This window comes from Sturnira hondurensis, unplaced genomic scaffold (genome assembly GCF_014824575.4).
Source record: "Sturnira hondurensis isolate 20B ecotype Veracruz unplaced genomic scaffold, ASM1482457v3 Scaffold0004068, whole genome shotgun sequence".
NCBI classification, from domain to species: Eukaryota; Metazoa; Chordata; class Mammalia; order Chiroptera; family Phyllostomidae; genus Sturnira; species Sturnira hondurensis.
In genome coordinates, this window is record NW_028076699.1 from 7513617 (window position 1) to 7531707 (window position 18091).

Genomic DNA, 18091 nt, shown 5'->3' on the forward strand with positions numbered 1-18091 from the left:
TATAAGAAGAAAATAGAGCATCTGATAGATTGCTTATCTCCATTTTGTTTAGTTCTTTTTCTAGATTCTCAGTCAATTCTTTGACTTGGGATTTGGGCTGTGTTTCTTTGTTGCCTCATTTTGGCAGCCTATCTGTATGTGTTTGTATCTATTAGATTGAGCTGCTATGACTCCCTGGCTTGGTATTGTGCCTAATGTAGTAGGTGTCCTATAGGGTCCAGTGGCATAGCCTTCCATAAGGTGTGCCCTTCCTGTGGGTTGAGTGCACTCTCCTCTTGTAGCTGAGTCTTGGTTGCTGTTGCCAGGTCAATGAGAGGGTTCTACCCAGGACAGTCAGTTGCAGGGATTGGCTGTGACCACTGACCACCAAAGTCTGCCCTCCATGGAGGATCAGCTGTGCAGGGGCAGGGTGGTGGTGCTCCAGTGTGGTCTATAGTGATCCACTGGGTGTGCAGACCCTGGGGTTTCTGGGGTGGTGCAGGCCAAGGTCAGCCCCCACTTGTGTTTTGCCTGAGGCCACCCTGCCTGATCTTCAGAGCAATCTGAAATGGCTGTGAAGGATACACTAATTGAAGTAAAGAACAATTAACAGGGAAGCAACAGTAGAGCAGATAAAGCCCAGATCAATCATTTGGAGCGTAACAAAGCAAAAAGCAACCAATCAGAATGTTAATAAGAAAAAAGAATCCAAGACAAGGGGGGAAATAGCCTCTGGGACAGTTTCTAGCATTCTAGCATTCACATCATAGGGGTGCCGAAAGGAGAAGAGAGAGCCAGAAATTGAAAATCTATCTGAAAAAATAATGAAAGAAAACTTCCCTAATTTGGTGAAGGAAATAGACATGCAAGTCCAGGAAGCACAGAAAGTCCCAAACAAGTTGATGCAAAGAGGCCCACTCCAAGACACATCATAATTAAAATGCCAAAGGTTAACAATAAAGACAGAATTTTAAAAGAAGCAAGAAAAACAGTTACCTACAGGGGAGTTCCCATAAGACTGTCAGCTGATTTCTTTAAAGAATTTTTGCAAGCAACAAGGAATTGGCAAGAAATACTCCAAGTCATGAAAAGCGAGGACCTACGGCCAAGATTGCTCTACCCAGCAAAGCTATCATTTAGAATGGAAGGGCAGATATAGAGCTTCCCAGACAAGAAAAAACTAAAGGAGTTCATCATCACCAAGCCATTATTATGTGAAATGTTAAAGGGACTTATTAAGAAAAAGATCAAAACTGTGAACAATAAAATAGCAATAAAAACATACCTACCAGTAATTGAATCTAAAAAACAAACTAAGCAAAGAGAAGAACAGAGACAGAATCATGGATACAGAGAGCATTTTGATGGTTGCCGGATAGGAGGGCAGTGTGGGAGAATGGGTCAAGAGGTGATGGGATTAAGAAGTACCAATAGGTAGTTACAGAATAGCCATGGGGATGTAAAGTACAGTACAGGAAATGGAGTAGCCAAAGAACTTACTGAGGTACCCATGGAAATGAACAATGGTGTGAGATTAACTGAGGGAGTGGGGGGTGCTGGGTGGAAGAAGACAAAAGGAGAAAAACTGGGACAACTGTAATAGCACAATCAATAAAATATAATTTAAAAAAAGAAGAAAACAAAAAAACTTTAAACAGATTTTTAAAGTGTTTACTAACATGGAATATCTACACTGTGGCAAATGTATTCTCCTTTAAGCCATCCTCCTAAAAAGCCTATTAGGAAAGATAATTTGTTTATAGAGGGAGAAAGTAAGGTTTGAGATCCAATATATTAACTAGAGAAAAATAGAATAGTGGCTAACAGAAATAATTTTTTTTTTTTTAAATTTTATTTATTTATTTTTTAGAGGGGAAGGAGAGAGGGAGAGAAACATCAATGTATGGTTGCCTTTTGTGCCTCCCATGCTGGTAGTTAGCCTGCAAGGAACCGGCCTGCAACCCAGGCATGTGCCCTGACTGGGAATCGAACCGCGATTGTCTGGTTCGCAGGTCCGCGCTCAATCCACTGAGCTACGCCAGCCAGGGCTCAGAAATAATTTTTTACTCAGGAAATTCTGACTTTAAAAGTTCTTGCTTTTAAGAGAATCAGAAAACAAGCCACAAACTGGAAGAAAATGTCTACAAAAGATACATTTGATAAGAGACTGTTTTCTAAAATATATAAAGAACTCTTAAAACTCAGTAGTAAGAAAATAAACAACCCTATTAAAAATGAGTTAAAGACCTTAACAGACACCTCAGCAAAGAAGACATACAGATGGCAAGTAATGACATGAAAAGACATTACAAATCATGTATCATCAGGAAAATGCAAGTTAAAACAAGCAGATACCACTACATATTTATTAGAATGGCTAAAATTTAAAACACTGACAACACCAAATGCTGGTGATGATTTGGAGCAACTGGAATTCTCATTGATTGCTGATGAAAATGCAAAATGGTACACGACTTTGGAAGACAGTTGGGCAGTTTCTTACAAAACTAAACATATTCTTACCATGTGATGTAGCAGTTATACCCTTTGGAATTTGTCCAAGAAGTTGAAAACTTACGTTCATTTTTTTTAAAAAAACCTATATACTGATGTTTGTAGAAGCTTTATTTATAACTGTCGTAACCTAGAAGCAACCAAGATGTCCTTCAGTAGGCGAATGAATAAATAAACTGTGCATCCACAAAATGGAATATTATTCAGCACCAGAAGGAAATGAGCTCTCAATAAGTGCTGCTTGCTGTTTGATTCCAACTATATGACATTCTGAAAAAGGCAAAACCATGGAAGACAGTGAAAAGGTCGGGGGTGGTGGCAGATAGAGATGAGTAGGCAGAAAACAGGATTTTGAAGGCAGTGAAAATACTCTGTATGATACCATAATGATGGATAGATGCCATTATACCTTTTCAAGCATATAAAATGTAAAATAGCAATAGTGAGTCCTAATGTGAACCATTGACTTTGAGTAAATGTAATGTGGCAGTGTAGGTTCATCTTTGGTTAAAAATTGCACTCTCTGGTGAGTAATGTTGATAATGGAAGAGATTGCAAATGTGGGGGCAAAGGATATAGAAGAAATGCCTGTATTTTCCTCTATTTTGTTGTAAACCTAAAATTACTCTAAAAATTGTGTGTGTAAAACAAACTCCTACGCTGTCAAACAGAACCCATTATATATAAATAAAATTAGTTTTGTTGTTGAATGGTGTAGGAATCTGTCTTTGTAGGATCAGTCAGTGAAATTTTAGGCATGAAAGTTCTACTTCCCCCCATCCCTAAGCATCCAGAAGATTATACCCCCAAATGTGCAGCATTTAAGGGTATAGGATTAAATAATAAAAGAATATTGCTTTAACTTTATTTTTAATTTGTGAACCTAGTTTGAACCTCTACATGTGTGATGATAGAAAGTCAGAGAATTACCACCCAACATGGCCAAAAAAAATTGAATAAAACCTCAACATAGATTTTGAAAATGAGCCATGGTCTTTCTTTATATTAAGTTAAAGCAATCTTCTGATTGAAAGATTACAATTATGTATAATATTAAGTATGCAAATACAAAATTTAAAGGGTAACCCTCTTCAACTGTAAAGTCAAACATACCTGCAAACCTAATCTTTTGTTGTTGGGTCTTTTTTTTTTGGCCCAGATAATAGCACTGATGCTTTACAATTACATAACCAGTTAGTTTCATTTACATGATCTCTTTGGATCATCATACCAGCTTTCTGAGGGAGATAGAACAAATTGTGTTACCATATTTTGTACATTAGGACAGCATTTTCTAAGTAAGAAAACTGAAGAACAGAAATGTCAAGTGATTTAGCCCATAGGTATTGGTCAACTGAATGCTTTAGCCAGTCTTAAACCTCATCCTTCTGACTTCAACTTTTATATAAGTTTAGGTGATGAAATTCAATAAACCTTTATTTTAGCCCTAAACTCTTAAAATCATCTAAGTTACTATTGCCCTTTTCAAGGGCTCCCCAGCCCTACAGGGGACTGCCTCAAAAAAGAAACAACCCTGTCTTTACTCACTTGTATTCCTTTTTCCATACCTATTCCTGTGTGCATCTCTTGTCTCCCCAACTGATATATATGAACCATCAGGAGTGACACTGTGCTTTATATGTAGGCAACACTGGGCACATAGTCACTCACAAATTCCTGACCTTGCAGTGTCCCTGGTGCATTGTGATTACTAGGATCAGAAATAGTGATGCAGAGGTTTTGTCAGTTGTAGACCAGGGAGAAGCTGCTGACCACTGTACTCTCTTATTATCAGGAATGATTAGTAGCTACGGATAATGCTGATAACTGTAGGGGTGAGACCAAGAAGAGCCAGTCATTTGTAGAACCATGTACTTTCTTTCAGTGAACACTTTCCTCCCTCTCCTCCCGTGACTGAGCTGTCTGCAGAGATAGTCACAGTGGGAAGTTAATCACCATTTCTTTTCTCCAGGTCCTAAAAATGATCATTGGAATGATAACAGCTCTTCTGCCTATGTTAGTATAGTTTCAAAGCCAGCTTTTACTTACTTTATTGCATATTGCATTTAACCCTTTCAAAAATCCACTGATGCTTTTAGGGCAGGGATTACCACCCTAATTCGTAAATGAGGGAACTGGCTTAGAATTGAGAAGTGACTTTCCCCAAGATCAGGAGGCTAGGCGGTATTTGACCCGAGATTTTTCTGCCTGTTGGCCCAGGTCTCTTTCCATTGTACTGCGCTGCTTCTGATTGTCAGTGAAGTTTGCAGTCATTATTATTTCATTACCAGAGGATTTTGGGGTGGGGGTGGAGGACCTTTTTTAATGAAAAATATTGTGAAGGTAATTCTTTTTATCCAACTTAGTTTTGATTTTATTTGTACTGAAATGAAATAAATTGAGGTAATTATGACAATTGTGTTGATGAATATGACAGTAGAAATGACAGAATCAATTCCTGTTTTGCTTTTATAAAAAAGTTATTCAGGTCTTCTAGCATTTTAAAAGTACAATGTCAAAACATTGTTGATGCAAAAACAGACAAACAAAACCTCTAATTAGACTAATGAAAAATAACAACACTTCCACTGGCCAGGTGGCTCAGTTGGTTAGAGCACTGTTCCATACATGAAAAGTGTGTGGGTTCGAGTCCCAGTCCAGACACATACCTAGGTTGCTGATTCAATCCTTGGTCAGGTCGTTAGGAGGACACCAATAGATGTTTCTCTTTCATATCGATGTCTCTCTTAGTATAATCTTTGTGACAGCACATGATAGAAAATACTAGGGTATTTATTTGACATTTTAATGTTTGTCTTTAGATAATTAGCTTGATTATAGTACATGTTTGAAATGTTATGACCACCCCACTATTGTGTCTTTGGCTGCTCCCTATGAATTTACAAATATTTGGGTTTCCTCAGATACTAGTTTAAGTCACACCTCCTCAAAAGTTACCAATGGATATTTTCAGAGTGCTATTGGATACCCTATTTTACTTCTAATAATAATATGAGAAACTTTATATAATGGTTAACATTAAATACACATATGTTTAATGTCATCAGCAACAAAAACACCTCTATTGGCTATTTAATATTGTTTCACTTCCTGTGTGTACACAAAAGTAACATGCACTCACATTTCCTCATATTTGCCTAAATTTAATTTAATTTAAACTTCAAAATAGTTATTTAATTTGTGACTCACTATAAACTTTAATAGAAGCAAATATATATTGCTTTGTTTGGACTAAAATAGGCAGATTCTTTGGGTAGTGTTTTTAGATCACAGTGGTAATAAAAACAGTGAACAATGTGTGATATGTACTATGCTAGGTACTGTACCTACATTATAGATTCATAAGCTATAATAATGATCTGAAATTGTGTATTAATATTGATTAAAGAATAAATGACATATAGGTGGAAACATTTTTTAAATGCTTTCAGCAAACACTCTTTCAGTTACCCTCCAAAAAAATTTTAGAGAACACTGCCCTGGGAATTAGGAAACTAAGGTATTATTCTACTACTAATCAGAAAGGTAACAGGCATGTCAGGGAGGAAGAAAATGTATGTGATAGCTTTGTTTTAGGCTTGTTGTCTGTTCTTGAGTAAATAATAAATAGCCTTGACTATTGTAACATCTGTATATGGAAAAACTTCAAATTTTCACAACCTTCCTGGTAATGTAATGTCTGAGCTACTAAAGTGATCTTTCTAATGCAGCTTCAGAAATAATAGTTTAAGAAAAAGATCCCCCAAATAAAATCCTTTTGTGAAATATGGCATTGTGTTTATGAATGATGTTGTTTCCTTTTTGCAGATGTGTCTTGCTGAGTCAGGACTCTCTTATCCCTGCCATCGCCTGACAGTGGGAAGAAGACCCTCACCTGCACAGACCCGGGAGCAGTCTGAGGAGGTGGGCCTCTTTCCCAGCTTTTCACTGAATAGAAACCTATCTTCCACCCACCTGCCTGCTTCCTATTCTTTTTTATTTGCTGCAGCATTGAGTAGGTAAAGTTAATGTAGGGTGAATAAAGTCTCAGTAAATTCTTTGAGGCAGAAAGTTTCCATGCAAGGTTATTGCTAATGTGGTCTTTCTTGTTCTAAAAGTTTCATGTTCCATCAGATGAAATTCGGATGGATTGGTTGAAATGATTTTTTACTTAGAACTGTCAGATTAACGAAGGGATTTTCTTTGCTGCTGACTATATAGTTGAGTACACTTACTAGAATTGATCCTGAAGGTCTTTTAACTCGCTGAGTTGGCACATCTTCTGTGAGCCAAGCATTTGCTTGACACTAAGTGAGTAACAATGTACCAATACCAAGGTGCTCAGAATCCAAGGTGGTAGATTAGTAAACTAATAATAATATATTGTAACAAATGATATCATTATTGTAATAATGATATATATAACAAATGTACATAGGGTGCTAGAGAAACAAGTGGGCCAGATAAGACTGAACATGTTTGTATAAGTGATGTGCCTGTGTGTGTTTTTGTGGGTCTGAATGATATTAAAAGGCAGTACCTTTTACATGGCTACAAATAGCACTCTGTCCAACTATGACTTTTGTTATAAGGGAATGGGCAAGTGAATCTGAACATCATAGTTTATCTGTTTAAAAGGTATTTATTGAGCTCCTATTATATGCTAGGAAAAGTTATCACTAGGACTTAAAAAGTGTATGCAACAGAGATCAGAACTAAATAGCACAGGAAAAGTTCGTGTATACTAATGTTTCTTAGGCTAGAGGGTGATACAAGCATTTAAAAGCTTGGGCTAGTTCAGTAAAACCATTTCCCACTTACATTCTATGTAAAATATGGTTGTAAATATTTATATAAACTGACTATATATTTTGGATACTCTTTATGAAAATTGCCACAGGACCTCTCCAGCCATCCTCTGCTATGTGTTTTTTAATTTTTTTCATCCTCACCTGAGGATATGTTTTTATTGATTTGAGAGAGAGAGAGAGAGATAAAGAGAGAGAGATACATGATTATTTCCCCCTATCAGTAGGACTGGTTACTGATAGTATCTGTGGGAGAAAAGAGAGAGGGACAAGATAAAAATGATGTATAGGTTTGGGCTTAACTGACAAAAGATTTATTTAGTATTCATTCAGTAAATTCTGATTGCATACCTACTCTGTGCCTGCTATTGGTCTAACTTCTGGGAATAAGGCTGTGGACAAAGCAGAGGCTTCCCATAAAGGAGCTTGTACCTAATCCCAAAAAATGAAATTGAATGTAGATGATTGCCAAAAATCTGCATTTCAATTTTTAAAACTTGATGAGACAAGTACTTAGCTTGTCTGCCTGTGGCACAATGCCACATACTGTTGGTTCCTGAACTGTAGGTAGGCAAGCTAAACAATAATCCAGTTTCTCCTGAACATCTCTACCTGAATGAACACTGCAGGTTCACTCTGTACAAAACTGTCATTACCCCAGAGTCCATCTCCTTACTCAGGTTAATGCTCATTGTCAGCCCAAACCAAAAGTTCACTCCAGTCACCAAGGAACTTGCTGCCCTTTGAAACTGTTCCAAATAATGATAAATTGAGATTTTTATGACTTTTTTGTGTGTGTGTTCAACTGAGGGGTATTTTTGTATCAGCATCAAACTTGTTACCCTTCTTTGTTAATTGAGAAGTTTCTTGCTTCTAGAGTTATTAGAGTTTATGTTGTGCTCGTTATCTTGATTCTGCCCCCACTAACCTCTCCAGCAAGGTGGGAGGGGTAAGGGATCTCTTGCATTTTTATCCTCCTTCTCTCTGTTGGTTTCTTCATCCTAAAAACATATTAAAATCTTCTCATCCTATTAAAAAAAACAATATTCCTTCAAACCCAGTTTTCCTCCTCAGGCTTTAGTTTCATCTTTCCTTTTTTTTTACAGCCAGGCTTCTTAGAGTGATCTATAATGGATAACTCTATTTCTTCATTTTCTATTCACTTAAGTCACTACAAGTTGGCTTCTCTCTACCAGGTGATTATGGTTGAATTTAACCAGTAGGGTCAGATAATAGTTTTTGTAAGATTTCATGCTATGCCGCCTCTTTCATTTTCATTAGTCACAGTCTACAGTGGCGATGCAAAGACACTTGCTCAAAGTCATACAGAAAATGGTATTAAATGCCAAGTCTTTTGGTTATAAATTCAGCTGTCTTTGTGATAGTTTTCTTGTCATAATACCGTAGCTATCTCTTTCTTAATTTTCATTCTACTGACCCTGTTTACAGTTTTTTTCTCCATTGAAATTTTCTTAGACTTTGCTTCTAACAATTAACTTTCTAATCTTTTGACAGCTATCTCTCCATTTCTTATTTTCTCTTCCTTCACCAGTTGAAATATTTGTATATATTTACATATTTATGTATATAATATATAATTATATGTATATATTCTGTGAACTTACCACTTTTTTTTTTTTAACTGATTGATCTTACTCATTTCCATAATATCAGCTGTTTATACTGATGACCTCCAAATCTAAATCTTTTCTAGGCCTTTCCCCCGAGATTTTCTTTCTAGCTGCCTACCAGATGTTTCTGCCTGGATATCCTACAGCTTCCTCAAATTTGTTTTGAGAACGGGTCTCAGTGTCCTCCCTCACCAGATGTAACCCCTCTCTGCCTACCCAGTCACCCAAATCTTGGCGTCATATTAACCTCTTCCATTTTTTTCATTTGATCCTTAAATCTAATTGCTCAACAGTTCCCATCAGTTTTGCTGAAGTATATTTTAAGTCTGTCCCCTTTGTTCAAGTCCCACTGGTACTGCTCAAATATAAGTACTCATGTCCTTTCACCTGGACCTTCAAAATAAGTGTCCTTTCTCATGTCCTCCAGTCTAATCTGCCATATGCCACCACCCCACCCCAAACACACACATGCACACACACAGCCATCAGTTATTCCCTTGAACAGTCCTCTGCCTAAAAACCTGTAGAGATTTCCCTGTTGCTGTCAGGGTGAAGTCCAAATACCTTTGTTTGTAGTTTAGGACTGTCATAGTCGAATTCCATCAAACCTTTTGCCCTCCTTGCCAGTCCACATTTCTCTTCCATGCAGAGTTAATGATTCAGTTTGCTTTTCTGGATTTTTTATTGAGATTTTTAAATATCCAGTTTCTTGCTTGGTTTTTTCTCTACCTAGAATTTAACTCCCTCCCCATTTGCCATTACCCAGACTCCACAATGTTGATATCATTTTTTTAAGGTATGGGTTAAATATTAACACTTATGTGAAGCCTTACACAGTCTTCTTCACTGGTCCTAGAGTAACTAATCACTCTCTCCTTTTATTTTCCTGTAGCCTTTGCTTATGCTTTTGTTGTATCACTTACCACTTTTTGTTGTATCACTTATGTTTTTGTTGTATACACTGAAAAAGACATATTTCCAACTAAATATATCTTCCTTTAGAATGGGAATTTCTTGAAGGTTGGAACTATGTTTCATTCTTTGTATCCCTAACTTTTAACCTGGTGTTTTGACATAGTAAGTGGTTAGTGAAAGGAGTATCTGCCTCAATTATAACCTCGACTTAATGCCAAGTATGTATGAGTCCTGATTTTTGTCTCAAACAATTTGCTTATTATCTCCTCTAGGAATTTTGACCTAATTCCTCCAGTGCATTAAATGCTCTCCTCTGAACTTACCTGTCATAATGATTATCACTAGGTATTATAATTATCTTTATATCTTTAATACAGGTTCAGGCAGTGTGACACTTAGTAGGGGGTTATAAATATCTGTTAATGATAAAAGGAATAAATGAATGTAATAAACAGCTAAAATAGAATCATAAATTCTTTTAGCTATTTTTAAAATTCTGAATAAATAGCTTTTTTGTGTTCTAAGAATTTTACAGCAGCCATGACTGAACCAAGAGATGATTATTCTCATCAGCAAACATTAAAAAAAAAACAGATTGTTTATCTCATTTTTTTAGAAAAAGCTTTTCCTAACCTGTTAGATGGCTGATAAGAAAATCTGAAGAGATTGGGAGTTCCTTATACATAATTAAGTAGCTCATTCTTGCAGATACTTCAATAATTCATATTTGAAATATACTTATTTTCAACAAAATCGGCTTTTTAGATACCTCCCTTTGCAGATGTTGGCATAGGATTTCACTTTATGGGCTCTTACGAGATTTGGGAACTCTATACTTTGTAAAGACAAAATGAGTAACGTGTTACATGGGCTCAAAATTAAAATCACCATCCTAGTATGAGGTGAAGTCCTATTGTTATGGGAAGGAGCTGTGATTTCATTGACAACTGAATTAGGAGAAAGAGGGTGGATAGATATGGGGGACTAAAGCAAAGGGGGTGAGAAAAAAGCCGATATGCAGCACAATCCCTTTCTTTTCGTCTGTGTTCTCTAACTGTGCTTCTTTTTTTTTTTTTTAAGATTTTATTTATTTGTTTTTAGAGAGAGTGGAAGGGAGGTAGGAAGAGAGGGAGAGAAACATCAGTGTGTGGTTGCCTCTCATGTGGCCCCCACTGGGGACCTGGCCCACAACCCAGGCATGGGCCCTCACTGGGAATTGAACTGGTGACCCTCTGGTTCACAGGCCAGCACTTGGTCCACTGAGCCACAGCAGCCAGGGTGCAACCCTGCTCCTTAAGCTGATGCCTCTTAAGGGGAGGGGTGAGTGCTTGAGTACTAGGCAAGACTAATTGGAGGCTGAGATGACAGCTTTGCTAATAAGGATGTTATACTTGCCCTTTGTTTCTTTCCACTTGCCTGTGAACCCGGGTATGCATCCTAAAGGAACATGTAGTGTAGCTTTAAGGTTTTGAGCCTTTACCTGTTTAAGTCTTAGCCTCAAATTTGTAGGGAACTTCATGCTCTAGATATTTGCCTGCGTGAAATACAGAGGCCAATTGGAGCATAGTTGTAGTCTTAGTAAATATGTTGTTTTGTGAAGGAGCTTCCCTCACTGGCTTGAAATAAGAAGGATCTTTTAAATATTCAGGCTGTTGAATTGCTAGATTCAGGAGGAGGTGCTCTACAAATTAAAACACTGAAGTAGGATTAGGATCACAAGTATAACCAAGGCTTCCGTGAGAAATAATGATACAGTCAGAATAGCAGATAGACTACACTCTGGTAAGGACCATTCGTTTTTATTCACCTGATAAGTATATGTTCATTACCTTCTCTACTCAAACCATTGGGAGGACTGTCTTTAAAATAAGACGGGAAATGTTACAATTCTGGGCACTGATGCTTGATTATTCCCAAGGAAGAAAGGTAAGCCTACTGAGTTGAATGGAGTAAAAATCTTGACTTCCTAACTTGGAGCTGTTAGACTCACTAGATCATTAGTTTTTAAAATTGCTTCATGGTGTCCTGAGAGCCATCTGAGTTGCCCTAGCTGTCAAAGATCTGAGGAAGAAAAGGCCCCAAGAGCATTAGGCTCCCCATTGTCATCTCCCAGCATCAGAGTGGCCTTACTTTTCATATATTGTGTGCACTTTATTTAATTTTCCACAATGTTTTGCTTGGTGTGGGGGAAGTAGGTAACTCTGTGAAAAGAAGTTTGAAAATCATTGATGAGAAATCTTTAGAATCCCTTCTGGCTTTAAAATCTGATTATGTGACTGGCTGAACTCTAACATCCCCTCTAAGTTTTATGAGTCTTTGTTTCTAAGTTTCTCTTAATGCTTTTTTGGCAAATATTTATCTCTAAGTTAGGCTCTTCTGTATCACCTGAAGGATGAAGTAGTTTCCCCATTTTTATAACTTGAGTATATAGCGCTCTGTATTTTAAAAGATAGAAATTGTATTCATTAAGTAACTCCATATATTTTATTTATTGAGCATAGTACAGACAGGCATTTAGCTAGATACCTTACTGGGACAGTCTTCTTATCCAAGGCATTAGTATTTGTTAGTATTCACAACTCAGTTCAAATATTTAAGTCTCAGCATGGTGGGTTTTTTTTTAATTGATTGATTTTAGAGAGAGAAGGGGTTGGGGAAGAGAGACATCGAGCAGTTACCTCCTGTAAGTGCCCACAACTTAGGAACATGCCCTGACCAAATCTAACCAGCAGCAACCTTTCAGTTCACAGAACAATGTTCCAACTAACTGAGCCATGCAGTCAGGGCTCAGTATTTTTAACCCTGGGCTAGGAACTCCTATCCTAATCTAGAGATTGCCAGCCTAGTTCATATTTTGAAGCTGCTTTTAATTATAATATTTTAAAGCTCAACTAATGTTGCTGGAAACAAAATAAGCTGAGCATGTTTATCAGTGCCCCCCATGTAGTACATTCTCAATAGATGTTTATTTAATTAAGACATCATTGTTACATTTAGTAGCCTGTAGTTTGCAAAGAGCTTTCATACATAGTGTATTTTATATTATCTTCCAGTAACACTGAGGATGGTGTGCCATATTTCATTATTGAAAAGTTTGAGGACCATTGCAGTAGGGAAGTACCAAGTTAAAATATGCTACTCCTTCCTTACCTGACAAATACAGATTAGTGTGAGCTTTCTAAAAGTCTTACGTGGCGTACTTCATCTCTGCTGTCTCCAATTGCACCTATTGCCTCATTTATTTAGCAGATATTTATTGAGCACTTAACTGTGCTACCAGAGGCTAGGGAAGAAACAGACAAAACTCCTTGTCTTCATTATGTTTATAAGCATCCTTTATTTTCCCTCACTGTCCAACCTTTAGTCTAGGGATATCACAGCAAGTTTAGAAATGTATATAAGCCTTAAACTGAAAAATATTAAGCTTTGCTCTAGCAAATGGCTTCTTATTTAATAAAACCTTTATAATGCTAAATGTGATTATATAACTTACATTTTGAAATGTGATTTCTTAAAGTCAATATGAAACTAATCAAGACTTTCTTTAAATAGCAAAGCACCGATGTTCATATGGTTAGTGATAGTGATGGAGATGACTTTGAAGATGCTCCCGAATTTGGGGTGGATGATGGAGAAGTATTCGGCATGGCATCATCTGCCCTGAGAAAATCTCCAATGAGTGAGTATTAATAGCTCTTTGGGTCCAGCATTATATATGATTCTCCCTCCTATTGCAGAAACTTATGAAGAGTAGTAAACTTGAAAGCTTCTTACAGACTTTCAGGTTTGGAGAGATAAAATATAGCAAGTAGGCATTATTCATTAGAACTAGAGCCTGTTGCCTCTTGAGTTTTGATTTTATTAAGCCAAATGATTCCCTATGCTTTGGTAAAGTTCATTAAAAAAGCAAGGGAATGTAATTTGTTTCACATGTATAGTTAGCTATGAATATGTTTCTTTACCTTAAACCTAGAGGCTGATAAATAGCTGGACTTTCTGTGAGTATAGTTGTTTCCCCACATCTTATTGGACATATCAATTTTAAGTGTAGTAATAATGCTACTTTTCCATTCACTGGTGCCCATCTTTGGAAGGGGAAAAAATAAACTACATGTACTGTCTCCCTCATTTCCACCTTACAAGATGCATACTGTAAAATCACAAGTGGTTGCTATATGCAAAATCACCATTAAAACAAGTCCTCAAATGACTCATCTACTCGGAATTAGGGAACTCCTGGGGGCAGAAATAGATGTTTGCATTAAATTGACTATTTTCCTAATTAATAGGTTTTTAAAATAAATTGAGATTCTTTCTATATAATTTAATCACAAGATGTCATTTCAAGAAAACACTGAAATCTTAATTGATGCTTGGCACATTTTAAATGTTTATTAGCAGAATTGTGTCAGTTGTTTTCCAAAATTTATGAGCTTGGAATTTTTTTAACTTTCTTTTTTAAGATTTGATGAAATCTTCTCATGTATATTAAGTTAAAATGTCTCCTCATATATCACAGAAGCTAAAATTTAATTTTATTTCCTATTTATTGATTAAATATATTTCTTATATGTGGGAGTAGATGTTATGTGGTTTGTTTTTTGTGTCTATTTGTTTTGTTTTTTTGTTTTTGTTTTTTCTTTTGTTTGTTTTTTAGTGCCAGAAAACGCAGAAAATGAAGGAGATGCCTTATTACAATTTACAGCAGAGTTTTCTTCAAGGTAGGGTTAGGACACATTAACTATATAAAATTGATGTTATTTTAATGTCACTGTGATTTTTCTGGAGCAATTTTAGTCGTAGATCGTTTTAATTTTTTTCTTAAAGTATTTAAAGTATACATTTATCTATTTATATAGTCCTGATAGTGAAACCTGTAGCATTCAGGTAACTAGTTAACCATGTATATCACTTCAGAGATGTATTTGTCTTATCTCTGTATCTTTCTTTATTGAAGCACAATAAAAGGATCATTAATTTATTATGTTGATTGTATTCCCAAAGGGTAGGTTATAAAATACTACTTTTTAGTATAGCCTAGGATAGATAAAATATGCTTTAAAATAATGCTACTTTAAAAGGTAATTTAAAATGTAAGTGACTTTTTCTTTTAATTTTTGGTTTGGAATCATCCAGCATTTCTTTTAGTAGTCTGATATAGCATGTTTGATATGCAGTTGAGAGTCTCCTAAGGTGTTTAAGTAAGAGGATTTGAATATTGAACCCCAAATTTTCATGTAAATGACGTTTCTTTTTAGTTCTATTTTCTAAATGTAGTACTATAATTTGGAAACTTTGCAGGATACCATTTTTTCCCTCACTGTTGAACTTCCAGAATAAAGGAACTAAAATGCAAAGTTAAAGCCACGGAGCTAGGAAAATCTTATGAAAGCGGGTAAAGAGGAATTACCACTTATAAATGACATGGTTTTGTGGCACTCGTTAAATACATTCGCCACATGTATGTAAAATTCTAGTGTTCCATTGTATCTGTATAGGACAAGAATAGTAGAAACTACTGAAGCTTTTTTCTAAGCCTTTAAGGAAATGTTTTAATGTTAGATCCATACATAGGTAACATCAGCCCAAATTTACTTAAGTCATTGTTTAGACTTGTATTTCTATGAAGTGAATTTGAAATGTATTTTAATTAATAGGCGCATTTTTTTCCTATAGATATGGAGACTGCCATCCTGTATTTTTTATTGGCTCATTAGAAGCTGCTTTTCAAGAGGCCTTCTATGTGAAAGCCCGAGATGTAAGTGCAACCTTACCTTTTCTGATTAAAAAGTGCATCCCATAGTTTAACTGGTAGACTTGAGGCAGTGCTTAATGTTTTCCCTTTTTTTCAAATTGAAGACTTGATTTTGTTTCTGGTTCATCTGCCAACCTAATCATCACCACGATGACCACCTCAGAGGGGCAGTAGTTTGATAGGGCACTGCTGGCTATTGGTGAAAGGCCATCAAACAGGGTTTGGGGTTTTTTGTACAGAACTAAAAAAGAGTGGACATGCTTAGAAGGGACCAGGCTGGTTCTTTGTTTTTTTGTGTTTTTTTTTTTTTCAGTTATGTGATTGACAGGTTCTTGCTAAAGGATTTATCTGTTGGTCTTTTCCCAAAATGATTATTCCATCTAGTAGTATATATCTAATAACTGCAATATTTTTCCCCAAAAAATCACTTCAGAAAACAAAAAGATTCTTTCTTAAACTCAAAATGGGCTTTGTGATATTGAAATAGAGGAGATTGAAGTTTATAACAAGAATTCAGAGGACACATTGTGGGCAAGAAGGTTCAGTGCGGCTGCTCTGTTCAGGCAGCAGTGTTCTGACTCCTGCTTGTTTGTACCGCTCCAGCTTTCCCATTCCCTGCCTTACACCTAGTAAATATGGCGATAATGTACCACTTGTATTTCCCCATCTTACTCTTTTTTCGTGTTTCCCCACTGTTGGGAATGCCTTTCCTCCTACTCTTTACCTGGTTGACTCCACACTTCCTCTGAGATTTAACTTTTCCTAACTTTTCTGATACTCCCTATTATATTGATTGCACCTGCTCCTTTAGTATTTTTCAGTGATACCCTCTGCTCTTATTACACTTAATATATTGCTTATAATTATTCATTCTCTCTCTAAATATTTTCTTGAGATTTTATTTTCTTTTTTAGCAGTGACTGTGTACCTTACATCCTTATGCATAGTAAATACTCTGTATGCTTAATGAATGAAGGAAAAAAGAGAGAGGAAGGAATAGGATAGTGTGTAGATGGAGTAGAAGGGAAGTTGTTAGAATTAAAGAGAGTGCAGAATTTTGAGAATAGAGTACAAGAATGCCTCTGAAATTTTTAGTTTTTAGTTTATGTTAAACTCTGACCTAAAGAAAAATTTATTATAAACAAGTTTATAAAATTGAATTCCAAGGCAAACTTAGCACTATTACTGACAGTTTAGTGAAGTAGATTAAGCAATAATAAGCATTGCCCTGGCCAGGTGGCTCAGTTGGTTGGAGTGTTGTCCCCATACACCAAGAGGTTGCCAGTTTGATACCTGATACCTCATCAGGCCACATGCTTACGTTGTGGGTTAGATCCTTGGGTAGGGGCACATAAGGCAGGCAGCCAACTGATGTTTCTCTCTCACATCGATATCTCAATTTCTCTCTCTCTGCCCCCGTCTCCCCTCTCCTTTTCCCCCTCTCCTCATCTGTTCCCTCTCCTTCTCCCTTCCTCTCTCTCTAAAATCAATAAAACATATCCTCAGGTGAGGATTAAAAAAGAGAAAAGAAAGAAATAGAAACATTAACTGTTTTTTACCCTAACAATAGTGGAGTAACTCTTATAAAGACTATTTTAAGCATCTGTTTTTACCTCTTAAATCTATATAAAATAGACATTATTTTTAAAGAAATACAGTTCCCACAAATACAGGTTTATGGAAAACACTGTCTAACCACTAACCACAAATTAATGGTTAACTTTACAATGCATGTTTTTTCATAATTTTATTATATTTTTGATAACTATATTCGTGCATATTTAATGCTAGATTGAGTCATGTTATGATGTTGGTAAAACAGCTTATTTTCACCTTTTAATATTATATGATTATTGTCCTTATTGTATTTTATATTTTAACTTTTTATTAAAATGGTTTTAACACAGAAAAAGTAAAACAGAATAGTACAATAAACACCCAAATTCCCTTTACCTAGATTTAATAATTACTAAAGTTTTGCCATATTTGCTTCTTCTGTGTACGAGTCATTTAAAACTTTTTTTAAAATATATTTTATTGATTATACCATTACAGTTGTTCTATTCCCCCCCTTCACTCCCCTCCACCCACACACTCCCTCCCCCACAATTCTCCCCGCCTTAGTTTATAACCACGTGTCTCAAGTTCTTTAGATTCTATATTTCCCCCACTATTCTCGCCCTCCCCCTTATCTATTTTCTACCTACCATCTATGCTATTTTCTGTGCCTTCTCCCCCCTTCTCCTCCTCCCACCCCCCTGTTTCTAACCCTCCATGTGTTCTTCATTTCTATGGTTCCACTCCTGATCTAGCTGTCCTCTTGGTTTGCTTTTGTTTTAGGTGTGGTTGTTAATAACTGTGTGTTTGCTGTCCTTTCACTGTTCATATTTTTCATCTTCTTTTTCTTAGATAAGTCCCTTTAGCATTGCATATAATAAGGGCTTGGTGATGATGAACTCCTTGAACTTGACCTTATCTGAGAAGCACTT

General features: G+C 36.2%; 1 protein-coding gene across 1 annotated transcript in view; it reads left to right on the forward strand.

Moving 5' to 3' along the window:
* The window catches only part of FAF1 (Fas associated factor 1), a 432339-nt gene that overhangs the window by 278166 nt on the left and 136082 nt on the right, over positions 1 to 18091 (forward strand). Inside the window, exons 9-12 of the mRNA XM_037043313.1 lie at positions 6322 to 6417; positions 13400 to 13526; positions 14505 to 14568; positions 15524 to 15605. Coding sequence (XP_036899208.1) covers positions 6322 to 6417; positions 13400 to 13526; positions 14505 to 14568; positions 15524 to 15605 — 369 coding nt within the window. The remainder of the gene's footprint in view (positions 1 to 6321; positions 6418 to 13399; positions 13527 to 14504; positions 14569 to 15523; positions 15606 to 18091) is intronic.